General features: G+C 37.8%; 1 protein-coding gene across 1 annotated transcript in view; it reads right to left on the bottom strand.

Annotated features, from left to right (window-relative positions):
• LOC150097452 (A disintegrin and metalloproteinase with thrombospondin motifs adt-2-like) overlaps positions 1 to 27,669 on the bottom strand; it is a gene marked incomplete at its 3' end in the record, with an annotated part of 681,635 nt that overhangs the window by 218,823 nt on the left and 435,143 nt on the right. The window contains exon 12 of the mRNA XM_090406923.1: positions 18,580 to 18,646. Coding sequence (XP_090263049.1) covers positions 18,580 to 18,646 — 67 coding nt within the window. The remainder of the gene's footprint in view (positions 1 to 18,579; positions 18,647 to 27,669) is intronic.

Genomic DNA, 27,669 nt, shown 5'->3' with positions numbered 1-27,669 from the left:
AGTATCTTGAGTGTTGGCCAGGGGAACAGTTGTGTTTTCAGGGAGCTCCCGAAAGCTAAGTACAATTTTGAATGGAAATTAGAATATATGTTAAAAATCATAACGAATATTGTCTAAATTTGGTAGCTTGTTGTGTCTGTGTGATTTTGGTGTAAATTCCGTAAATTAATTTAGTCTTTAACGATATGTTTCATATATTTGAATATGGCGCCAATGCGATGTAAGATAATGGCGTCCAAAAATACGACGCCATTGTTCAAAAACTATAATGTGAGAGAATTTGTCCAATGTGATGTGTGTGGAATGTATGCATTCCCGAATGAGGCTGGAGTATGGATTGAAAGTGATAGTGGTGGGAGAATGTGTAGAAAGTGTATGCAAAGTGAGGAGTCGAAGTATGTGTCAGGTTGTGAGACAGTTATGGTTGAAGAAAGCCAGAATGCGAGTGAAAATAGTGGATCGATAGGGAATTGCGGTGTACAAGATGGCAATGTGAGCGGTGATCTAAGAAAGAGCGAGAGCAATTATACAGAAAGAGAAAATGGTTTGAATGATAAAAAAAATGAGGAATTATTTGTAGGAAGTGAGATCGCTAGGCTGCGCACAGTGATACAAGATGCGCAGCGGCAATTAGAGCACCTGCAAAACTCTTTCCAGAGTGATTCGGCTAACGTAAATAAACAGCGTGGGCGAGTTTCCGAAATGAAGGAGAGAGTGTTGTATGGTGACTCGTTATTAAGAGGAGTAATAGATGGGAGTGTAACTAAATCGTACTTACCGGGTGCAAAATTTAAGGATGTAAGTGAGAGCATTAGAGTGCAAAAACAGAGGGTGAAAGAAATAACAATTGTGGCTGGTACGAATGAATTGAAAGGTGATAAATTTTTTATGAGAGAGGACTTGAAAGTATTGTTAAAGGTAGCGAAAGAAAAGAGTGACAGAGTTAGAATGGTGAGTCTGTTACCGCGGTATGACAGAGAGGAGTTTAGAAGGAGGGCCATAATCGCAAATGATATTATGCGCAGGTTATGCGGACGGTGTGGTGTGGAATTTGTGGACGTGTGGAATGAGTTTGATGGGCGAAAGGACTTATACAAGATGGATGGCCTGCATTTGAATGGACTTGGTGTGCGGAGACTGGAAAAAGTGTTGCTGAATGAAGTGAAAATGGATGTGCAGAACCAGGGAAACTAGAACTACCAAGGAGGGGGGGGAAGTGGATATCCAGACATCAGTGAGACAGTTGAGTGTAAAAATGTATATAATGTACCTGAGCCAGCAAAAAGGACAAAAAATGGGAATGGGATATTTAGAATAACGCATCAAGATAGGGGTAGGACAAAGGGAACACTGCAATTCATGTATACTAATGCCAGGAGTATTAGGAACAAGAAGGAAGAATTTTTGGCCTTGATTGGCTCTTCCTGGCCACAGGTTATTGGCATTAGTGAAACATGGCTGACGGAAGATGATATAGTTAGTGGGATAGAATGTGTAGGTTATAGTATGTTTAGGAGGGACAGAGAGAATAAAATTGGGGGAGGGGTGTTATTGATGATAGCTGATGAACTGCAGCCAAGGAGAATTGAAGTATTGCAGGATAGTGAAAGGAGCTCATTTGAGGCTATTTGGTGTGAGATTGATACTGGCAGAATAAAATATACAGTTGGGTGCTGCTATAGACCAGGTGATGGAATAGATGGTGGAGATGGTATGCATAAACAAATTGATGAAATGAGTGGAAGGAGGGTAATTATTATGCGGGATTTCAACTATGGTAACATTGATTGGAAGGAGGAGAGGACACATGTGAGGAAGGAAATGGATTTTATTCAATTATTAAGGGATAACTATCTGAAATAGCATGTAATTGAAAATACTAGGGGTGTGAGAGTGCTTGACCTGGTAATAGTATCTGAGAATTTGACTGTAATGAATATGACCATGTTGCCACCTATTGGTGAGAGTGATCATAAGGTCTTGACCTGGGAGGTGGCTAAAGGTGTGAAATTTGTGATTAAGACAGGGTATATGTGGAATTACCGTGCTGGCAAGTATGACAAGCTTAGGAGATTGCTTGGATCAGTGCCATGGCATGTACAACTGCAAGGGCTGGACGTCGATAGAGCATGGGAAATGATCAAAGAGCATTTACAGGAGGTTATGGCTGATTGTATACCTAAGGTCCGAATAGTGAAACAAGGAGGGGTTAAATGGATGAATAACACCATTAAGCTTGAGCTGCAAAAAAAGAAACAACTATGGAGGGAATTTAAAGAAAGGGGTGACCTGCAGGCACACGAACGGTATAAAGTACAGGCCAGAAGGGTAACGAGTGTGGTAAAAACAGCAAAAGCCGATTATGAAAGGAAACTAGCTATGCAAGCAAAAGAGAATCCCAAACAGTTCTTTCAATATGCTGCAAGCAAGAAAAAAACTGTACATGGCAAAATGATTTTAAGGAATGACGATGGTAAAGAGTTCACTGAACCAGTCGATACAGTGGAGTTACTGAACGCGCACTTTGCAAAAGTATATCATCCAGGTGGTGACGTTGAAAAAATGAAGGAACCATTAGTTTATATGGGAATTGTGATGAATGAAGTGGAGGTGAATAGTCTATTACAGAACCTTAATGTGAATACATCTGTGGGATTGGATGGTATACCGGCACGGGTCTTGCATGAAGCGGCTAATGAATTATCAGTGCCCTTGACCATGTTGTTTAATCTGAGTCTCAGGTCTGGCTTAGTCCCGAAGGCATGGAAAGAGGGGAAAATAGTTTCACTGCATAAAGGAGGATCCAAGACTATGGTTGCAAATTACCGACCGATCAGCATATCAGGAGTCGTTGTCAAGGTCTTGGAGAAAGTAGTCAAGGGAAAAATACAGGAATGGATTGATGAAAATGAGATACTGTACAGGGGACAGCATGGCTTTGTGAAGGGTAGATCATGCCTCAGTAACTTGCTCAAGTTTTATAACAAGGTGACGGCTGAACTGGATAAGGGAAATGGGTTTACAGTGATACTGCTGGACCTGGCAAAGGCGTTTGACAGGATAACACATGGAATTCTAATCCGTAAACTACAACATATGGGAATGGATATAGGGTTGGTGAGATGGATAGCTGGGTGGTTGATGGAGAGATATCAAAGAGTAGTTTATTCAGGAGTAGAGTCCAAAAAACGGCCTGTGACTAGTGGTGTGCCACAGGGTTCTGTTCTTGGACCACTGCTGTTTAATCTGTTCATTAACGATATAGGGAACGGTCTAAGTGGGACAGTTCATTTGTTCGCTGATGATGCAAAGTTGGGTAGGGCGATAGTGAATGCAGAAGATGTCAAAGTCTTGCAAGATGACTTAGATAGATTGGAGTTCTGGACTAAGGAGAATGGATGTCAATTTAATGTGACAAAATGTAAGGTTATGCATTTCGGAGTGAAAAGATTAGCAGCAGTATACCACATTGGTGGAACTGTACTCCAAGAGATTGATGAGGCCAGGGACTTGGGAGTGTTGGTGGATAGGGAGATGAAGTTTAGGGGCACATTGCAAAAGTAGCTAAATCAGCTCATCAACTCACTTGGTTGTTGAAAAATACCTTGACGAGCAGAGAAAAACAAGTTATTGTACCTCTGTACCGAGCCCTGATAAGACCTCATCTCGACTACTGTGCCCAGATTTGGTCACCTCGGTTCCTTCTTGATGGGGAGGAGGTTGAGAGGATCCAGAGGCGAGTGACTAAGATGATAGCAGGTCTATGGAATGAACCATATGAGAACAGGTTGAAGATTTGTGGGTTGCAGAAACTAGTTGATAGGCGGAAAAGGGGAGACATGATTGAGACATTCAAATTGCTAAAAGGATTCTATAGGATTAATTCAGATGATATTTTTGAGATCAGGACTGGTGGTGGGAGAACTAGGGGACACCCATGGAAGCTGGGCAAGAGCGTGGTTAGCAGGGGTGTTAGAGCTGGGTTCTTTACTTTTAGAGTGGTAAATGAGTGGAATAAGCTGCCAGAGTCTGTTGTGGGTGCTATGACAGTGAGCGAGTTCAAGGCAAGGTATGATAGATACTGTGAGAATGTTGAACAGCTGCGTGAACATGATGTTTAGGGCCTCCCTCGATGAGTCTAAGGACTCCTGAAGTAGCCCGTGGTAATAATAATAATAATAGTAATAATAATAATTATCCATGTAATCAGAAACTCAGATAGAGTAATGGCAATTCTAGTGAAATCTAAACCTAGAGATATGCTGATCATTCAAATATATGCTCCTACAGAACAGAATGAGGAAGCAGAAATAGATATCATGTATGATGAAATAGAATGGTGTATAAAGGAAGTCAGAGGCAAGAAAGATCGAGTTATTTGTGCTATGGGTGACTGGAACGCAAAAGTTGGATCAGAGAGAACATCTCCACACGTGGGTCCATTTGAACTTGGAATTCAGAATGAGAGAGGACAAAAGCTGATTGATTATTTCTGTAACAAGCACAGTCTCATCATAACTAACACTTATTTTGAGCAAAAACCAACAGCACGATACACATGGGAAAGCCTGGATGGAAGATACAAAAATCAATATTGTAGGTCAGTAAAAGCTACTTCAATGGAATACAGAACTCAAAGGTAATGCCAAGTGCTGACTGTGGATCTGATCATAGACTGGTCTTAATGAAGATGAATATTCGCCTGAAAAACAATAAAATTTAAAAGAAGTCAACCCTTAAATGGGATCTGCAAATGGTACAAAATCCGATAGTAAAATCAAAATTTAATGAAAATATTTCAGAACTGCTGTCTGCACAGTTGCAAAACGAAAATGAATCCTCTCAGTGGAATGGACTACAAGCAACTATCATAACATCTGCTAAAAACCACATCAATAAACAAGAAGAAAGAAAGAAAAAACCATGGATAACTCAAGAGGTAATCAACCTTATTGATGAAAGAAGAACATGGAAAAGAAGAGCAAATGAAGAAGAAAGGTTAAGATATAAAACTTTGGATAAATGAATCAAACAGTTATGTAAAAGATTGAAAGAAAACTGGATAAATAGGCAGTGCACTGAGATAGAAGAATTACAAAATAGGAACAAAGCCAGAGAAGCATTCCTGAAAGTGAAAGAACTTAATGGAAAGGCAAAATGTACACAGTCTAATAACATCAAGGACAAAGATGGAAACATACTCATTGATAAGTAAAAGATAAATGGAAGATGGGTGGAGTACTTATCAGATCTCTATGATGATAATAATGTTAACATGTTATATGATTCACGACACCTTAAGCTAAACATAACAACAGATACCACTCTACCCACAAAAAAGGAGGTAGAACACGTAATTAAGAATCTTCCTAGTAATAAATCCCCTGGGTGTGATAATATTCCGGTTGAGCTGCTGAAAGCTTTGCCTGGCAATAATAACTATTTAGTGGAATCCATTCAGGACATCTATAAAACAATACAATTACCTGAAGTTGTTACAACATCTATCTGCATACCAATTCCAAAGAAAACTAATGCACCAAATTGTGAGGATTACAGAACTGTGAGCCTTCCATGCATCTAAAATTTTAACTATTGTTAACAAACAAATTGAAAGAGTCTTAAACGGTGAATTGAATAAACAACAGAAAGGCTTCAGAAGAGGAATGGGAACCATTAATGCTATCCTGGAACTAAAAATACTAATAGAAAGATCACTTGAAATAAACAGGAACATTTACATATGCATCATAGACTTTCAGAAGGCTTTTGACCAGGTAAAACATAATAAAATGTTCACTATATTAGATAAATTAGACATAGAAGATCAAGTACTTAAGCAATTCTCATAGACAGGCTTATACGTTGGTTATGCATTACTAAATCACTTAAGGAATTGACAACGTAGATACAAATATAAATTAAATCATACTTTAGTAAATATTTCCGATATTTCGGCACTCACATTGCCATCTTCAAAATGAACTTACAAAAACGGCACTACAACACAGTAACTGAGAAAGAAGTGATGAAGCTATTGTTCTCCTAAAAAGTCCTGATGGTGCCCCTAGCGGGCTAAGTAGGTGTTCTTGGCCGTTGGGCTGAAGGTCTGCTGATGTAAGCCTCCCAAATTTGGGGCAGTCTCATATAACCAAATTTGTTTAGGTTTGGAGAGTTTCTTAGGGCTGAGACTGATTCCATAAATGGTCTTTCGAATTTGTATTTGCTACGGTGTATTACTGTAGCTTTCTTCCACCGTATTCTATGGCGTGTATCCAGAGCATGGTCTGCAAGACCAGAATGGCTGTACTTGTGAAAACGGATGTAGTCCTTGTGTTCCGAAATTCTAATATTCGCTATCCTGGCTGTTTGGCCAAAGTAAGACAGTTTACAGCTGCAAGGGACTTGGTATACACCAGGTAGGTCAAGGGGAAGTGGTTGGTCTTTAGTGGAGTGGATAAGGGATGCCAATTTTCTGTATGGTCTGTAACAGGAAGTCAGGTCATCTTTTTTTTAAGATTTTGGTAATTTTTTCCGAGGTGCCTCAGATGTAGGGAATAGTGATGGATTTAGAGTAATCCTTGTTGTGGAGGGGGGGGGAGGGGGGTTGTGGTTTGTAGGTTTAAATATTTTTTGGATTTTTTGGGGGGGATAGCCATTGGCTGAGAAATTGTTGAGGATGTGATTTAGTTCAGTGTTTAGGGCCATGTCATTAGAACAGATTAGTTTAGCCCCGTTGTATAGTGTTTTCACCACTCCATATTGTTGTGAGGGGGAGGGGGATTGTTGGCGAATGCACCTGCCTGTATGGGTGAGTTTTCTATAAACTGAGAAAACCAAGGTTCCATCAGGCTGGTGGGTGACTAGTGTATCTACAAAAGGGAGACTATTGTTTTCCTCTTTTTCCAGGGTGAACTTGATTCTGGGGTGTTGGTTGTTTAAGTGTGTTAAGAAGGAGAGGAGTGTATCAGAGCCATGTGGCCAAATAGTGAACACATCATCAACGTAGCGAAGCCATATGGTTAGTTTTTGTGGGGCAGAGGCTAAGCTTTTTCTTCAAAGGTCTCCATAAAGAAATTGGCCAAGGGTGAGGAGAGTGGTGAACCCATGGCTGTCCCGTCTATTTGTTTGTAGAATTTTCCCTGCCAAACAAAATAGCCTGAGTTCATTGTGAACTGAAATAGGGCTGAGATATTGGGAGAAAATTTAGCTTGGATTAGCTCTAAAGTTTCCTTGAGTGGGACATTTGTGAATAAGGAGGAGATGTCAAAGCTGACCATTATGTCAGTATGTTGGAGTGTAAGGTTTTTCTGGCTTTGAAGTGGGCTGAGTTTCTTATGTGTGATGGTGTGTTGCCAGTATAGTGTGTGAGCGCTTTGGCCAAATGTTCAGCTAATTTGTATGTGGGGGAATCAGTGCCATCCACTATGGGACGTAATGGCATATTTTCTTTATGTATTTTTGAGAGTCTATAAATACGGGGGGGGGGGGGTACAGAGTTAAACGGCTTTAATCTGCTGGTAATTTCTACAGGCCAAGAAGTGACTTTCTTAAGGAGCCTGTGAAGTTTTCTGATTTGTGAGTTGGTGGGATTGTATTCGATAGGGAAGTAAGTAGCCCGATCTAATAGAAGAGCATTTAGCTTACCTGTGTAGTCCTTTTGGATAAGTACTACAGTTGCATTTCCCTTATCCACTTTGGTGATAACTATTTCTTTATTATTCCTCATTTCCTGCAGAGCTTTATATTCCTTGTTGGATATGTTGGTTTTTGGTGGTCTTGCTTTGTAGAGGACACAAGCTACATTCAGTCTTACACTGTTGGTGATTTGATTTGGAAGGTGGCGGATTCTGCGGTCGATCTGGATCATAATATCCTCACTAGGTATTTTTCTGGGAGCAATGGCAAAGTTGTGGCCACGTGAAAGCACATTGAGTGCTTCAGGCTTCAGGGTGACTGAAGAAAGGTTGATTACGGTGTTGGTAGGAAGTTTTGGATTGACGGTCGAGTTCTGTTTTAATATACACCTACCTGGTGTATACCAGGTCCCTTGCAGCTGTAAACTGTCTTACTTTGGCCAAACAGGCAGGACAGTGAATATCAGAATTTCGGAACACAAGGACTACATCCGTTTTCACAAGTACAGCCATCTGGTCTTGCAGACCATGCTCTGGATACACACCACAGAATACGGTGGAAGAAAGCTACAGAAATACGTCGTAGCAAATACAAATTCGAAAGACTATTTATGGAATCAGCCTCAGTCCTAAGAAACTCTCCAAACCTAAACAAATTTGGTTGTATGAGACTGCCTCAAATTTGGGAGGCTTACATCAGCAGACCTTCAGCCCAATGGCCAAGAACACCTACTTAGCCCGCTAGGGGCACCATCAGGACTTTTAGGAGAACAATAGCATCATCACTTCTTTCTCAGTTACTGTGTTTAGTGCCTATGTGCACATGCCTTTTTTGTAAGTTCCTTTTGAAGATGGCAACGTGACATTGCCGAAATATCGGAAATATTTATTAAAGTATAATTTAATTTATATTCATATCTACGTTGTCAATTCCTTAAGTGATTTTAGTAATGCAAGTACTTAAGATTATAAAAATTATTTACACCAAAGAGAAAATGCAGCTGATTAACGATGAGACTTCTGTAGTGAAAATAAAAAGAGGAGCTAGACAAGATTGTATCCTTTCACCAAATCTATTTAATATCTATAGTGAGACAGTGATGAAAAATATTGAAAAACAAAAACTAGGAATTAGTATCAATGGTATAAAATATAACAATCTTAGGTATGATAGGTTGCCTAGGTATGATACCATTCTAATAGCAGAAAACAGAAACAAATTAATCAAATTACTGCAGCTACTAATTGAAGAAGGTAAAGAATTTGGATTAGATATAAATGCAAAAAAGACCAAATTTATGAAAATCTCAAAAGATAGCAGATCCGAGCCAGAAATATTCATAAACAATATGAAAATTGAACATACAACAGAATACAAATATTTAGGCACCTACTTTACTGCAGATGGAAAGCAAGATAAAGAAATAAAAATAAGAACAGCCATGGCTAAAGATGCCTTCTGGAAAAATAAAGATCTGTTCAGAAGTTCTGTGAGTATCGAGACAAAGAAAAGAATGATAAGAACATTAGTGTGGTCAATTTTCACATATGGAAGTGAGACCTGGATATTCAAGAAGGGAGTAAGGCAACAGATAATGGCCTTGGAAATGTGGTGCTATAGGAGAGCTCTGAAAATCCCATGGACAGAACATGTGACAAATACAGATGTCCTACAGAGAATGAGAACACAGAGATCTTTATTACAGGAAATGATTCAGAGAAAGATGAGATTGGCAGGACATGTACTGAGAGGTTCAACAGGACAGAGGATATTAACAGTTTTACAAGACAAAATTATGGGAAAAGGATCAAGAGAGGCAAAAAAAAAAGAAGGACAATGCTTGAAGATATAAAATCATGGACAGGATCACATGGTTATGCAAAAACAAAAAGGAAAGCCACCAACAGAGAGAACTTGAAGGACATGGTGCTGCACTCTCTCACTGAGGAAGCTACATGAAGAAGAACTCCTCTCAACAATATTCCTTTCACATTGTCTTCTTCTTATGAATCTCTTGCTTAATAATCATATACTGCCTCATTTAATCATCTTTTCAAAGCATCCCATGCATATGCATTGTTGATAGTCTAATCAAGTCATGGAACCAAACATGGTATTTTCCTGACTCTGTCATAATTTTTCATCTTTCTAGTTCTGTATGTAACCTGTCCTGATTGGAACATCCATATAGTTGGCTACTTCCCAGGTCAGTATGGCATGATCACTGTCACCAACTAGCAGCAAAACTGTCACATCCTCAACCGAAATAACTTCTGATGCTATAATGAAACCTAACACATCCTAAAGTTGCTTCTTTCACATTTTATTATTATTATTATTATTTGAAACCTCCAGGGAGTCCAAAGACTCATCGAGGGAGGGCACCTGCTTTACAACTCTGTCTCAACCACTCAATCCACCAACTGACTGCAACTACACCAACGCCATCTATCACCAACCACTGCCACTAGTATTTCCATAGATAACACAAACATCCATGCCCACGGCAGAATTCGAACCCACAGCCGTTTGGCTGGAGAGTGGTTAGCGATTTGCTTAAGAAAATTGTCTCACAAGAGATCGATATACTATTTTTCATTTTAATGAGTGTTCTCTACTCTCTAATCAATATTTAGATCATTTAAGTCACCCATAATAATTAAATGTTTAGTACCCATAAGGGTAATTTGGTGATACATTTCTTTGTCCCCAGCAATTGACCTGAGCAACATTCCACCATATATTTCAATTAAAGATGCCAAAACGAGCAAGCAAACTAGTGGTGGTTCGTGAAACAAATGACTCGGTTGGACGTAAAAAACATGCAAGAATGGATATTAACAAGTTGAAGATAGTGAAAGATAACAGTGTGTTTGGAAGGGTGGCCACCTAGGTTTCATACTTAGGTTTCCACCTAGGTTTCATACCTAGGCAAAAAACCTAGTTTGTTGCCCAGGTATGATAATGGTGGGTTCAGAAAAAGAGCATGGATCATGCATGGTTAGCAGAGCTATGTAACGAGAAGAGAGTGGAGTTTGTGAATGTACGGGATACATTTGAATAGATTTGGTGCGAGTCAGACTATTGCTGCAAGCAGGAACAAGTGATGTGAGCAGAGAAAGTAAGAGGTGAAGCAGAAGAACAGGAGTGAGGAACTAGTGAGATTGAAGTGACTGTAAATAATGAGAATAGTAGTACTGAGAGTGATAATGAAAGAATGAGAATGCAAGATGGACAGGGAAACTGGGGGAGTCAGGATAGATATGGAAACATGGTATAAGAAGAGTGGATGTTGGAAGTAGTAGTGAATGTGTGTGTGTGTGTGTGTGTGTGTGTGTGTGTGTGTGTGTGTGTGTGTGTGTGTGTGTGTGTGTGTGTGTGTGTGTGTGTGTGGTCAGTATGGGAATAGGATGGCCTGATATGTACAGGGTGTGGTTGAGTCTAAGATAGGGTAAATGGTGATAAAGGCAATTGGGAATGATCAGGTGTGGGGCAACCGCAACCTACAAATGGTATGGAAAGAACTGGTTATAGACCTAAAAGTGAATTGCTGTGAAGATCTACAAATGCCAGAAGCATCAGAAAATAAGGGAGATGAAATTGTTTCATTATTGAGTTTATTTGTCCAAAATCTGCCTGGAATAAGTGAAATATGGTTGTATAAGGATGATATCCCAATGGGGATAGAAATATACGGATATTTAGTTGGATGCTGCTATAGAACAGGGAAAATGGTGATGAAGAAATGTAAAAATAACTTTGGTTAGTGAATAAGGGAAGGGTGATTATTCTGGGTGATTCGAACTATGATAGTATAGACTGGAATGAAGAGACAGCATTTGGGAATAAGGAAAATGAATTTCTTGCGTTTTTGAGAGTTAACTATCTTAGGCAGTATATAAAGGAGGGCACACCAGGATCAAAAGTTTTAGATATGATAATTTCATCAGAGGATGTAAGTGGAGTTTTGCACTTCCCTTCGGTTTGTGACAATATTCATGAAGTGATCAACTGGGTTATGGCTAGCCATATAAGACTTCTGTGAGGAAAGAATATATGTGGAATTACAATGCTTGTGATTATGACAAGTTTAGGAGAAGACTTGAAGTTATAACAGGGAATAAGGTGCTAAGCAGGAGGGAGATAAATGCTGCATGGGAACTAACCAAAACTGATTGAACAACATTGATGTGCAAATGTATTCTGAAGATCAAAAGAGTGAATAAATGTAGAAATCAACTGCATGAGGAGTATAAAGAGCAGGCCAGGAAAGTGACTCAGTTGGTAAGAACAGAAAAACTACAGCATGAGCAGAAATTAGCAAATGAGGCCAAGAAAAATCTTAGAAAGTTTTTCAGATATGTGGCAAGTAGAAGGAAGAATGGTTATGATAAGATGATGTTAACCACCTTACCGGCCATTATGGATAAAATACGCATCCTCATATGCTTTGTATCCATAAATGGTACTACATCAATGGTATTACAATTTTAATATGCACTTCGCATTCATGATAACCTTGACGTCTATAGATGTCTTGGCTGGTGGCGTGGTTAATGGATGAAACTGGTAGAATGGCAACTGCTGCAAATGACAGCTGAGGTTCAGTGAACAATTTATAAGGGTGTTTCGTCTTCATTATGGAGAAATAATGAGAAGCTCAAGTGCAGAGGAGATACAGAGGTTGAATTAGTTGTGAGCAAGCAGGAGGTGTATGAGGAAATAAATAAGCCTGATGTCTGTTTATGTCACATCTGTTTAATAAGAGTCTTACAACAGCACAGGTTCCAAGAGAGTGGAAGGAAGTTAAAACTGTTCCACTGATAACAGCAATATTCTCTGTACTTGTCTGCATGGGTTTGTTAAAGGAAACTCATGCTTTACTAACTTACTTATGTGCTATAACAAGGTGTCAAATGTCTTAGACAAGGGAGATGCATGTACAATGGTATACTTAGATTTTGCAAAAGCCTTTGATAGACTACCACATGACAAACTGTTAAATAAATTGAAACAGATGGGATTGGATAACTAGTTAGTTGGATCAGTGACTGGCTGTCAGATAGGTACCAGAAAGTTGTAATATGGGATGCAGTATCCCAAAAGAGGAAAGTCACTACTGGTGTGTTATAGGGGTCTGCATTAGGGCCATTGCTGTTCAATTTGTATATTAATGATAATTGGGTAGGTTTAATTGGTGATATGAAACTGTTTGCAGATGATACAAAATTGAGGGAGAACAATGCAGAGTCAAGTAGATGTTATGGCTTTATAGGATAAGTGCATGAATGGGCAGGTAAATGAAACTATCAGTTCACTGTTGCAAAATATACACTTGGTGGGGAAACTTTAAATGAGGGAGAGTAGATTAGACATGTGGGAGTGGTGGAGAACAAGGACCTGAAATTCAGAGCCACATTGCACAAGCTGTGAAGTTTTCACATCAGGTAATGGCAATGATGTGGAGGTCTTTGATGTGCAGAAATAAATAGGTTATGATTATTATTACACCCTCTATGGAGTCGACAGACTCATCGTGGAAGGTTCATTCAACTGACAACATATTTATCATATAGAATCTTAAAGTCCTTAACACTCCTTGCATTAACAACACATTCTGATAATGCATTCCATTCACTGATAATTCTCCATGTAAAAGATCTACTCCTCACACCCTTCTTCATCACACTTTTATAATCCCCTCTGGATTAATCTGATAAAATCCTCTCACTAACTTAAACATCTCTATCATATCACCTCTCTTCCTCCTATTCACCAAACTCTGCAATCCAATCCACATTTCTTCAACCTCTCTACATAGCCAGCATTCCAAACTCCTGATAATGTCTTAGTCACTCATCTCTGGACCCTCTCCAATGTCTCCACATCACATTGAAAACCAGGTGACCAGATCTGAGCACAATACTCCAAGTGTGGTCTGACCAGTGCCTTATACAGTGCACACAACCACTTCCTTATCTTTGCATGTTAGAGTACTTCTTATCATAGCAGCACTGCGATGTGCAACCTTTGCAACACTATCAATATGCCCTCTAAACTTCAATCTACTATCAACTATCACTCCCAAATCTCTAATCTCATCCACTTCCTGCAGTACGGCACCATCAATATAGTACACAGCCTTATACTTCTGCACTCCAAAATGCAACACCTTGCAGTTATTGTTATTAAAACTACAGTCCCACTCTTTTGTCCAAGTAAAAAGTCTATTCAAATCTTCCTGAAGGGATTTAGCATCAACAATGCTACTGATAATTCTTCCCAACTTTGCATCATCAGCAAATAACTGAAGATCCCCAGTCATTCCATTGACAATGATACCATTGTATACGGTGTTGATCAGGCCTGATTTGGTCACCTAGTTTTCATAGGGACAAACATATGTTAGGAAGGTTCCTGAGAAGACTGAAAGTATTTTCAGTGTTTCTGCCTATTTTTGATCATTTTGTCTACTTGTTGATTTTCATACCAAATTTATTATAACAGTTATTCAGTTTAGTCAGGGAATCTTGCAGACTTGTACTGTATTTATTATTTATTTATGCAGATGATGTTATATGCCTAAATAAATTCAGTACAAGTCTGCAAGACTCCTTGACTAAATTGAATAGCTGTTAGGAAAATCAGCAAGAAAAAGATAATGATAGTGAAAATGGGCAGAAATATTGAAAATATCAAGTATATTCTGAATAGAAACCTATAGAAACAATAAAATGTTTCAACTATTTAGGCACAATTCATAGTGAAAATAGCAAATTAAATATGGAAATCGACAACAGAATTAGCAAAGCTGGTATAGTAGGAAGTCAACTGAATAAATTTATATGGAATAAGAGAAAAATTAGTCAAACAGCTGAGATTAACATCTCCAATTCTGATATCAGGTCTAATACCACTTTCCTTCATAATGTGATCAATATAGATGATGAATAACAGAGGGGATAATAGGATCAATGCTGCTTGGATAATATTCAAGAACTATCTACTAGAAGCAATGTCTAAATGTATTCCAAAGGTCAGAAGGTTAAATATGGTCAGTGTGAAATGGATGAGTGAAAAGATTAAGCATGTGATATATAAGCAGGAGATATATGAGGTAAGAGTATGATAAAGGCGAGTGAGCAGGAGCAGGTGTAAAGGCACAGCTGAGATGTGGCATCGATAGGACTGGTTACATAGTCCTATCCATAATTGCCTGGGGTATCAGAAATAAAGCAGACAAAATCATTGAATTGACTACATTTATTTACCTAAATAATTGTTGGAATAGGTGGAGGACATGGTTGGAATAGAAATGGAAGAATAAGATGTTTTTCATTAGGATAGGAAGGACAAAGGGAGTGATACGATAACAGGAATTATGCATGCATAAGGTAGTGATGGAAGGGGAAAATGCAGTGGTTTTAAGGCATTAACGGTGGGTGTTAACGGGATGGAATATTTAGTTGAAGGATGGAGAGAGAAAGAGCGAGAAAGATATCTGCAAATTGGCATAGAAAACAAGAGAAGAGTGATCATTGTGGGTGATTTTTATGATAATATAGATTGGAATGAAGAAGTAGCGTCTGGGAATAAAAAAAAGAAATGAAAAAAATTAATGAGGGAAGGACAACTATCTTAAGCAAAATAAATAATTGAAAGCATGTGGAGATCAAGAGTCTTAGATTTGATCATATCATCAGAGGATATAATTGTGAAAGAAGCATTAAGTATCTCTCCAGTTAGCAAGAGTGACTATGAGGTGATCATCTGAGTGGTGCCAGCTATATGAGGACTTCTGCAAGGAAAGGATATGTGTAGAACTACAACAAACCGAATCTAATTTATTCCATCTGCTTTTACACAAATATGAAACTTGACAGAGGATGTATCATGATAATATAGTATTAATAAATTAAAGATACCAAGAAATTATATGCTTGGTTTAAACCTTTATCCAAGTGTAAGCAAACAAAGTTCGCACCTGAAATATAATCAGGACAGGGCATTAATAACATTAATATAGTATTAATAATATTAATATTAGTATTAGGATAGTATTAATAATATTTCCAGGCCTCCATGGAGCAACAAGACTCGCTGGAGAAGGTCAAATATTCAGACTGCAGTAACTATTATCCCTTGTTTTGAAAACATTCAGCGGTGAAGCATTCACCACCCAAGCTGGCAAAAATGTTCCATCCATTTGGCACAGTTTCTAGAGATGACCTCTCATTCTCCCATCACCTATTACTCTAAATTAACATAATGTAATTATATCCAATTTAAATTTATATTAAATTAAATTAAATCAGGGGTGGCGCTAGTGTCACAAGTGAACGGAGTGGTAGATTTGAGCTGTGCTAAAAAAAGTGTTTTTAAATTACCATATACTGTAGATTTTTATTGCAAATTGTCCTGTGCTATTTCAGTTTGGATACAAGTGTCCTTCAGAAGTGTTGCTGGAATTTGTTTGTTGTTTATAGTGTGTTTTACTGCTTGTTTGTACATACTGCTTCTGAAAATGGCATCCACAAAGAAACACATGTCGACGGCATGGAAGGCTTCAGTATGAAGATCTAGCTCAGCCTTAGATTTTTCGCAGTGGATGTATTGCAAAAGTTGCTATATGTATGCACCAAAAAATGCGAAAGATTTATGGATTGTTTGGGTAAACAAAAAGAAGGAAAGCATTAACTTATGTGAAAAGTGCTTTGATAAATTAGAGCGATTACAAATAGGAGCAAGTCTCAGGACCATGGTAGAAGAGCTTAAACAAGAGTTAGCAAAAATGAAAAGCAAAATGAAACATCTGGAAGATGATATTAAATATCTAAAGAAGAGATTGGCTGATGAGAACGAGAAGGAGGAATTTAGTGGTATGAAGAAAGAATCAAAGGATAGTCATATATCATTGTACGAGGACTTGATTATTAGAGGTGATGACTAATGAAGTGCACAAAACATGCTTTCCTGGTGGAACAACGAAGCAAGTAACTGATGCATTACCGAAAAGGAAAGATCCAGCATCAAGATTAGTGGCAGTTGTAGGCACAAATGATTTAGTTGGGGAAAAAAAGAATGTCGACAGAGACTTGAGGATGATATTGTGGCAGGTAAAGAATAATAATGTTGTTGGAAAAGTTGTAGGCATTTTGCCCAGACATGACAATAGTGAATTGAGAATGAGAGCAGAGATAATGAAAAATAAGATGGCTGAGTTGTATAAGGAAAAGAGGATTCAATTTGTAAATCTGTGGAGTGAATTTGAAAGAAAGTTGGAATGGTTGGAAATAAATGTTTAGGCAAATTGGTTGAAAAAACTAGGAGAGTGAGTTTGTTGAATTTCTGAGAGATAAATATCTTAAGCAGCATGTGACTGAAATAACTAGAGCTTTTTATGTTTTGGATTTGGCGATAACTTCACAAGATGTAGTTTTTAATGAGGTGTTAACACTGCTGCCAGTTGGTCAGATTACGAAACAAGAAACATAATTGCCAAAAATGGATATATGTGGAAGTATAAAGAGGGTGATTATAGGGTGCTCTGTAGTCGTTTAGAATCAATGTGTTGGGTAGATGAGGTGGGCAGAAAGGATGTTGACAATGCATGGAAATTCACAAAGCAGTATCTGACACAAGCAATGTATAACTGCATACCAAGGGTTAAGTGAGTAAATAGAGTAGGAGTGAAATGGATGAACAGTGAAATCAAGCAAGCTGTGCTGGAAAAGAAAAGACTATAGAGGAGGTATACAACACACACACAAACCACAGAGAGAGAGAGAGAGAGAGGGAAACAGACAGAGAGAGAGAGAGGAGACAGACAGACAGACAGACGGACGATCAGATGGACAGACAGACAGAAGAATGGAAAACATCAAAACATGGATTAACAGCAAAAAAATTCTTGCCAAGCATCATAAGAAGACTCTGCGGCTGAAAAAACATCTCATTTCTCTAGGTTTAACCATGCTACTAACAGGACATGGAAAACTAAGACACTACTTACACAGATTCCATATCCTGGAATCACCATCATGCCTTCATAGTCCACACTTTCAACAGACTGTTGACCACATACTTTATGACTGAGCTACTGGACTCCATCTGGATGCCCCTAATAAAACACATCATCACTTCCAGAGACAAGTGACCAGTGTCAAAACAGAGACTTATCGAAAAGTATTACTCAGAACTAATTCTTCTTCTCCCTTCTACATGTTAGGCCTACTGGCCTGTTACAGAGCTATCTTAAGCCTTCTAAGTCATACCCATCCCGAGGATAAGGTGACTAGCCCTATGCCTCCCAGTTTATTCTATGACTGTAGCTGTGTGTGTGTTCACGTGGCCAGTTTGCCTGCTTGCAGGAGGAAAAACCTCAGATAAACTGAGGAGAAAAACCCTGCTGCCCATGCTCAAGACCGGCTAACTTGGCTATGTCTGAGAAAAATCCTTAAGCTCCTAACATCGGTGATGGGAATCGAACCCAGAACATCCTTTCCCGGGCATATGGTTGCAAGCGCATAGCCACTAAGCTAACCACACAGACAAGAACTAATTAAATTTGCCAATAAGATCAACTTCCAGTCATTGTAATGCAACATAAATTACTGATATTGTATGAATTATGTATATATAAAAATATAAATATGGATGTAAAGGTCGGAATATGTACATATAGATATAAAAATATATATGTACATATCCTAGGAGGTCATTTATTAGGTCATTATCTGTATACACCTATTGGGAGGAAAATGCAAACAACACACACACACACACACACACACACACACACACACACACACACACACACACACACACACACACACACACACACACACACACACACAATTATCATATCAGATTAAGAATTTTTTAAGACAATAAATATTAAGCAGCAAAAAATATCTGCAACAAATACATATCAGAACATACCTGGCTGGCATCACACATCATAACTCGCTTATCTTTTCCTTCACAGAAACGACCACCATTTTGTGGACTGAAAATAAATAAAACACTAATAAGTTGCTTAAAATTTTCCTATGTTCTTTTAAATTTAATAATGGTCCCACACATGAATGGTTACAAGACCTATAACACAACAGTGCCATGTGTGCACAAGTGATTAAGGAGAAAGAAGGAATCTACTAAAATGTTTCTCAAAAAGTTAGGATTGTACTGATCAAAAAAATAGTATAGGATAGATTAATCCAAAGAACAAAGGTGGATAAAATGGAGGATGATAATGATGAAAAGTTCTTTCAGTATGTCTGGAGTTACAGTGGTAGCTCTGGAATGGTAGTGGCCAGTTCAGCAGAACAATGCCAATGAAAATAACCACAGAAAAAGCAGCAAAAAATAGAAACAGACCACCTATAAGAACGTGACTGAAGGGTGTTTGAGAGACGGGTCACTTATTAAGCAGACTGCCCTATTCTGTAAATTACCAAGAATTCTTAGGAAGGTTTTCATTGCTCACCCCACTTGTAAGAATAATATTACAAGGTTGCTTGCATCTGAGTGTTAGGATTTGAGTAGAAGAGAAGTAATATTTTGAATGAAAAGATCACCAAGATTTTTGGAAGCAGAGGAAGCTACTGAGGTAAAATGTATGAGCCACAATAAGCTGAATGTGACATTCAGCTTAAGAAGGGAAAACTGCTCTGAAAGGATATCAGAAAATTACCAACTTGAGCATGGTGATGAGATCAGTATTTAAGTGACTGATCTTGAGGCCTCAATCATTTGAGTACTACAGGGTTTCTTGAATGAAGTGCTGTCATCAGCAAAACCACAAATAGGATTTGAAATCTGAGAGTGAGAGAGAGGGCATTTATGTAAAGCAGGAAATCACTGGGTGAGAGTACAGAATCCTGAGGTACAGCAACGATAAAGAAACTTGATGAGAGGTAGTTATCCACCATGACATCGAACAAATGATGAGAGAGGAAGCTGGCAATCTAATCACAAAGGGCAGAAGGTAAACCACAAGATGATAGCTTGAAGGCCTTAATGCCAGATATGATCAAATGCCTTTGAAATATCAAGGGCATCCACATGGGTTTCTCCAAATCTTTCCATCCTGCGATCAAAAGTAGGTAAGGAGGTCTGCTGAAGAATGAGAATGGCAGAATCTGTATTGGTGATTGCTAATTAAATGATGGGTCTCTAGGCAGTGACCCATCATTTAATTAGCAATCAAATGATGGGTCTCTAGGCAGTGAAGAAGCTGGCAGTTGATTTTCTCCTTCACTTTTAAGAGTAGCAGGAGAAAGCAATAAGATGATAAGTAAATCAATATTATTATTACATGGTGCCTGTGTAACCTTGTGGCAATAATTTCTGGTTCCATAGTGCCTAGCCTGCCAGAAGTCAGACAGGTTTGATTCTAATCACTGACCAGAAAAGCTTTCAAAGGCCCTATTTTAGCAGTTTCTAAGTTAGTCACATTTCCAGATAAGTGATTTTTTTTTAACCTGGAAGCTCAGGGTTTTAATTCTACAATGCAGAAAAATTATTCATAGGACTCTCACTATTTCAGACAACAATAGAAGTTATGGTTTAGCATCATTAGATCGTTGCAGTTGTCTACAGTACTCTGACCTCGACATCTTCAATATCATTAGTCATAAGTTTAGCTATTTGTAACAGGTGAGGGTGGATACTTGTTACCCATCAGATCCAAAAGTTATTATTATTACATGGGCAACTTCCTGGAGTCCTTAGACTCATCTAGGGGTGCCCTGAACATTATGTCAAACACTATGCACAATTTTACAATATCTATCATACTTTGCTTTTAACTCATTCACAGTCAGAGGCATCTACAACAAACTTTGGCAACCTATTCTTCCACTCATGCACCACTCTTCTAGTAAAAAAAAAATCTAAGCCTGCCATCTCTGATAATTACACTCTTGCTCAATTTCCAAGGGTGGCCGCTAGTTCTCCACCACCAAACCAGTTCGGAAAAATCTCCTCTGTATTAATCTTGTAAAAACTCTTCAGTAATTTGTATGTCCCAATCATTTACTCCTTTTCTGCCTGTAAACCAATTTATGTAAGCCATAAATCTTCAACTGATTATCATAAGGTGCATTTCATAGACCTGCTATCATCTTAGTCACTCACCTCTGGATCTGCTCCACCTCATCCCAAAAAACCCATGTAACCAGATCTGTGAGACAGAAATCAAGATGGGGTCTCACCAAAGTCCTATAAAGAGGTATAATATCTCTGCTCATCAGTGTTCTTCAGTAACCAAGTAATTTGATAAACTGTTTAGCTTATTATTTATTTATAATTTAGCTGTTTTAGCCACTTTTGCAATATACCCTATAAATGTCGATACCCTAACATCCCCCAAACCCTGGCTTCATCAATTTCTTGGAGCACGGTTCCATCACTATGGTACACAACTGTTAATCTTTTCACCCCAGCTACTAATGGCTCAAGCAAAAAGTTAAGGAAGTTTGAGTGCAGTTAGTAGTTGGAAGGGATTTAATGCTGTTCAATGCTGTTGGCACACTCTCCCTTGATGAGTCTTTGAACTTCCTGAAGGTGTCACATAATAATAATAATAAAAAGTAATAAAGTACTTAAATAATCTTGCAAAATTTCCACATTTTTATTGACTATTGCTCTATCTAATTCTACATCATCAGCAAACAAATGAATACTTCCACTCAGATCATTTCCTATATCATTCATTAGTTAGTTCATAGTTACAACTAACTTTTGGAAATCAATTAGTTCTGCCTATTCCATTTGTGGAGTAAAAGGTGTTAAAGAATTTTTATTTTATTATTTACTTTTTTATAATATTTTTTATAATATTTTACTTTTTTATAATACATACATACAAATCGGCCCTTCAGAACACACGCAATTTACAGACAAAAATTACTAGTTGTGGTGGTGTTGGAGGTGGGCGGTAGATGGCGTTGATTCGTAGTAGAGGTAAGGTGTAGAGAGAGTTGAAGATGTCCTCCCGCGATGAGTCTTCGGACTCCTTGGAGGTATCAGGAATAATAATAATAATAATAATAATATTATAATAATAATAATAATAATAACAGACCTCTATGGAGTCAACTTGATCATAACAAACCTTAAACTCACATTTCTAGTATTCACAGGGCATTCTGGCAGTATATTATTTCCCCAGTTACCACTTTTCATAAACCGGTATGATCCCTTCTTATTAATCCAATAAAATTTCATCACTAGCTTAAACATCACTGCCATACTATCTCTTCTTTTTTTTTGTATGTGTGTCTTATTTCTTCCACCTCTCCCAGTAATCAACATTTCAAAGCTCTGAAAATAAGTTAGTCCCTGATCTCTGAATCCTCTCCTGAGTTTCTACATCAAAATGGAAACCAGATGACCAAATCTGAGCACAACAGTTCATGGGTGTGGTCTAATCTAGGTGCTATACAAAGGCATAAATACTTCTTTTTCTATATTTATGCCTTTGTATAGCACCACTCTCCGATCCCAAATCAAATTCAATCCTGAAGCATAATATAGTATACCAATACATTATACAGCCCTATACTTCTGAATCCCAAAATGTTACACCGTGCCTTATTTATATTAAACATGCAATCCCACTCATCTGTCCAAACTAAAAGTAAATGTAAAATCTTTCTGAGGGGAGGTTACTTCAGGATGTTGATGTAACCTCTCTAAATCTTCCCAACTTCACACATCAACAAACAAATGAACATCTATCTCTCATCAACTGTTGTTTAAGATAAACTTATGCCATGAGTGGTTTGTTCAATTAACATGAAAAAAAAAAAAAAAAAGTGATAAGGAATACTATTTATTTAAGGCCATATATTTCAGCCAAGAAGACTTAGAGGAGACCATTTATCATTTTAAGATGGAAACCATGCTGATAATTTACTGATAGAAAGAATCCTTTCCTTTAGTGTTACACGGTGATCAGAATTCAATTTACACAAATTATGGACTTCATAACTGTGTTATAAATAATTATTTTAATTTCACGACGTTCGACCATCATATTAAAGTTACCATCTGGAGTATACACATATGTATACAGAGACAAACTAAATTACATTTCACACAGTATGCTGAAGAGACAATGATTTGATCAGTGGTTATTTTACTGGCCTGACCTCTAGTGAAAATAAAATTACAATAAATAAATGAAATAAAATAAAATAACTACATCAAAGCTATATTCTATTTAAGACAATATCAGAGAAACATTCTTTCATATAGATAGTTTTGTTACAGTAAAAATTATTGTCCTAATTTAACATGACAATTGTTATATTAGATTTAGGATCCTGGATTACAATGGTTCTATTTAAGAAATGTAAGGAATTGGAACTCGATGTACTGTTTCTTTGTTATTTAAGTTAAGATTATAGGAATTAAAAAGCTATTGCATGGTCTTTTCTGAGAAGCCAGTGAGTTTCATATATCATTTGATGTTTAAGAGTTCTTGCTGGAATAGTTGCGGTAGAACCAATTATATGAGCACATCACAATATGGTTTTATAATTCCAGTCTTCTGTGATGGATGGTGAGCTGATTGCTGTTGAATGTAGCGTCCAGTGAAAGTAGACATTCGATAAACAGAAGTAATTAATTCACTTGTTGGTGAATGAAGTAAAATATCTAAAAAGGAAAATTTGTTGTTGTTTTTTCCATTTCCATAATAAATTTAATTCATGGATGCAGGTTGTTTATATTTCATAAAAAAAAAAAGTAGGCAATGTCTCTTCATTATAGGGACAGACAGCAAAAACATCACCTATATAATGAACCCAAAATGAAAGCTGAGGGTGTATTGATGAGAAAAGGATGTCTTCTAAATGTTCTAAATAAAAGTTAGCAAGTGTGTGGGGGAGAGTGGACCTCCCATTGCGGTTTCTTCAACTTAACTGTAAACATTATTCTGACAAAGTATCCAGAGTGAATAGCAAAATCGAATAGTTTCACTATATCCACTGGAAATGCTTCTGAAAGTAGATGTGTATCCTCAAGAGGAATATTTGTGAAGAGAGATTCTACATCAAAACTAACCATTATATCAGTGGGTTGTAGTGTAACATTTTTTACTTTATCTAGAAAATCAGAAAGACTTTTTATAAATGAGCAAGAGTTGCCAACATAAGCTTTCAATAGGTGTGTAAAAATTTGGATATTTGGTAAATAGGTGAATCTATGTAGTTTTTAATTTTTCAGGAAATGACAATGTATACTAGAATATTAATTAAAACTTTAATCAATACCTTCCTATATTTTGGCAATGTTACATTGCCATCTTCAGGGATCACAAAACAATGATATGTGCAAGCAGGCACTAACACTAAGCAAATGAGGCTGAAGAAAGGCAACTGAAGTCGGTCCTAGAGTCCTAAAGGTGCTCCCTAGTAGGCTAAATTGGGTTGTCTTGGGCACTGGAGTGATGTTCTTAGAATATAAGCTTCCCAAATTTGGGGCAGTCTCATGCACCCAAATTTATTGAGGTTTGGGAAGTTTATGAGAACTGAGGCTGATTCAAGAAATAATCTTTCATACTTGTACTTGCTGCAGTGTAATCAAGTAAACTTTTTCCAGCATATTCTGTGGTGGGTGTCCAATGAACGTTCAGCAAGTCCTGAGTGTGTCCGGATGTAGTCCTTGTGTTTGGATATCCTGATACAGGCTGTCCTGCCTGTTCGGCCATAGTAGAACAGTTTGCAACTGTAAGGCACCTAGTATACTCCAGGTAGTTCTAGGGGAAGTGACTAGTCTTTGGTGGAGCGGATAAGGGATGCCAATTTCTTATGTGGTTTGTAACTAGTTGCGAGGTCATATGTTCTTAGGATTTTTGTTAGTTTTTCAGATGTAAGGAATTTTTATGTTGAGCCTCTACACAAAAGGTTGGTTGATCAACCTATAGTACATCAGTACTGTGTATGGGTAGTGGGTTGGGAAAGAAAGTACTTGTTCACATTTAATTTAAATGACTGTATATTGTATTCCTTGGGGAGCACAACAGGAGAAGACTGTTCCATAGTATAGCAGTTGCAGAGATGAAGGAGGAGGAGAAGCATTCCTTCATAGTGCATCTTGTGGATTTCAAGATGCACTATGAAGGGATGTTGAGCAGCAGCTGCACGTGTTCCAATGAGCTTAATACTAAGTGGCGGAATTATTGATGCTATTTCAGATGAACATTTTCCATGGAAATATTTGTAGAATACATATAATGCAGAGACCAATCGTCTGTGCGAAAGTGGGGGCAGTGAGTTGGTAAGAGATGGGTCATTAATAAGTCTGATTGCTCTCCTCTGTATTGAAGTCAAGCATTTTGAGGGAGCTTTTGGGGCCCCACCCATGGTGATAGATTTAGAGTAATCTCTGTTATGAAGGGGAATGGGGGGTTGTGGCTAACTGGTTTTAATATTTTTTAGGGGTTGTAACCATTGCCTAAGAAGGTGTTAAGGATATGGTTAAGTTCAGTCATTAGGGCATTGCTATCTGAACTGATTAATATTACCCTGTCATATAGGGTTTTTATCATCCCATATTGTTGAGAGTGTGTGTGTGTGGGGGGGGGAATGGTGGTGAATGTATCTACCTGTATGTGTAGGTTTTCTGTAAACAGAGAAAGCCAAGGATCCATCAGGCTGGCATGTAATCAGAGTGTCTAGGAAAAGGAGAATTTGTTGTTGATTTCCTTTTCCAAGGTAAACTGGATCTTGGAGTGTTGATTGTTTAAGTGTGTTGAGAAATTGTGGAGTGTATCCAGGCCATGCAGCTGAATAGCGAACACATCATCCACGTAGCATAGCCAAACAGTGAGTTTATGTGGGCTTTTTTACTTTTCAGATTGGTCTACCCCCCCCCCCCCCCCTTATAGAATATGATCCCACCAGCTCCCAAATCAGAACACTCCATAGGCTCCTTAAGAAGGTTAACTCTTGGCCTGTGGAAGTAGTAAACAACTAAAACCTTTTAATTCTAGACCCTCCCCCCAATATGTGGGACTACCAAACATTTGTAAACAGAATGTACCATTATCTCTCATTGTGGATAGCACTGGTTTCCCCACATACAAATTAGCCAAACTGCTCACACAATATACTGACAACACACCCTCACACATGAAAAACTCAGCCTACTCTAAAGCAGTAAGAAAACCTCTCACTCCAACACACTGACATAATGGTCAGTTTTGATGTCTCCTCCTTATTCATCAATGTTCCACTTAAAGATACCTTAGACCTCATCCCAGCCCTATTTCAGTTCACCACGAACTCAGACTATTTCGTTTGGCAAGAAAAATTCTATAAACAGACAGAGGGGATAGCATGGGTTCTCCACTCTCTCCACCCCTGGCCAACTTCTTGATATAGATCTTTGAAGAAAAAGACGTAAATTCTGCCACATAAACCCACTATTTGGCTACGCTACATGGATGATGTGTTTGCTATTTGGCTGCATGGCCTGGATACACTCCACAATTTCTCAACACACTTGAACAATCAACACCCCCAGCATCCAGTTTACCTTGGAAAACAACAACAGTCTCCCTTTCCTAGGCACTCTGATTACACACCAGCCTGATGGATCCTTGGCTTTCCCTGTTTACAGAAAACCTACACATACAGGTAGATTATAGTATTATAGAGCAATATTAAGTATTTCAGATAACAATGTCCTAATGACTGAACTTAACCATATCCTTAACACCTTTCTTAGCCAATGTCCATTCCCCCCTCCTCCCCCTCAATAACAGATTACTCTAAATCTATCACCATTCCTTATATCCGGGGTATATCTGGCAATGTAACATTGCTGAATATAGGAAGGTATTGATTAAAGTTTTTAATTAATATTCTAGTATACGTTGTCATTTCTTGAAAAATTAAAAGCTATGTTATAACCAATGTATAAGTTAATCTATATGAATCTATGTGGTTGACAATTGGATAAATAGAAATGTCTTTCTTGTGTATGTTGGGTAAACCATAGAAATATTTGGCCTTAAATAAATAGTATTACTTATCCCTTGTGTTTTTTCATGTTAACTGAAAAATATCTCTCATCAATCCACACGAAACATCTAGAACAAATAAATTATATAGTAGGACTCAAGAACAGAACCCTATCTCATAGCACTAGTGGCATTTATTTTCTCTGAAACACTGCCCCAATACACAACATGTTAGAGTCATTCAGAGAGCCACTCTCCTATCCATCTGTCCAATCTATTACAAATTCTCATTTTCCCCAGTTTGTATACAAACTTACAATGCTGTAATATATCAAATACCTTTGAGACGTCTAAGAATATTACCATATATGAGTATGCTTTATCCAATATATTTCTTATATGCAAGCAGATTATTACTTCAGCAAAATATGTCCTACACAAACTCCAAGCTGACCATCATGTACATGTGTCAATCCAATCCTGAAGTTTATGTTCCAACCCAATGTCTCCAAATATTTTAATGCAGATATAGATGCTGATCTATAATTGAAAATATCTACTCCCACCATTCTTGTGCATTGACACTATTTTTAATGATTTCTATTTTTCAAGGATGTTTCCCATTGGAAGGCTTTCATTAAACTATTAGATCAAGGGCATAGAACCCTTTTGCTGATCTTTAAAAAAAGGTGGTGATATATCATCCATTCCCACAATCTTATTAATGTCTTGTTCACTCAGAATGTCCTACAGCTCTGGTTCTTTCAGAGCTGTAGGACAGAACTTTTAGTTCTTCTCACATTTGTCTACCTTGCACATTATTCACACCAGTATGACATATATGACACATACTGACAAAGTGATCATCACACCTTTTGTCACTGTCCATTTACTACCATAATCATCAACTAATAAACCTTCTAATGATTATTCTTCTTCTTGTTTGCTGCATAGCAAGCAAGAAGAAGAATAATCACTAATAACCAAATAATCAAAAAAATAACAATAATCGAATTAGAGCTAAAGTTCAAAGAGACTGAAGTGCAAAGGCTGAA

This window comes from Typopeltis vanoorti, chromosome 17 (assembly GCF_054136105.1).
Source record: "Typopeltis vanoorti isolate ZY-2024b chromosome 17, IOZ_Tvanoo_1.0, whole genome shotgun sequence".
NCBI classification, from domain to species: domain Eukaryota; kingdom Metazoa; phylum Arthropoda; class Arachnida; order Uropygi; family Thelyphonidae; genus Typopeltis; species Typopeltis vanoorti.
The sequence above is the reverse complement of the archived record's forward strand: the minus strand, read 5'-3'. Positions and strand labels throughout refer to the sequence as shown.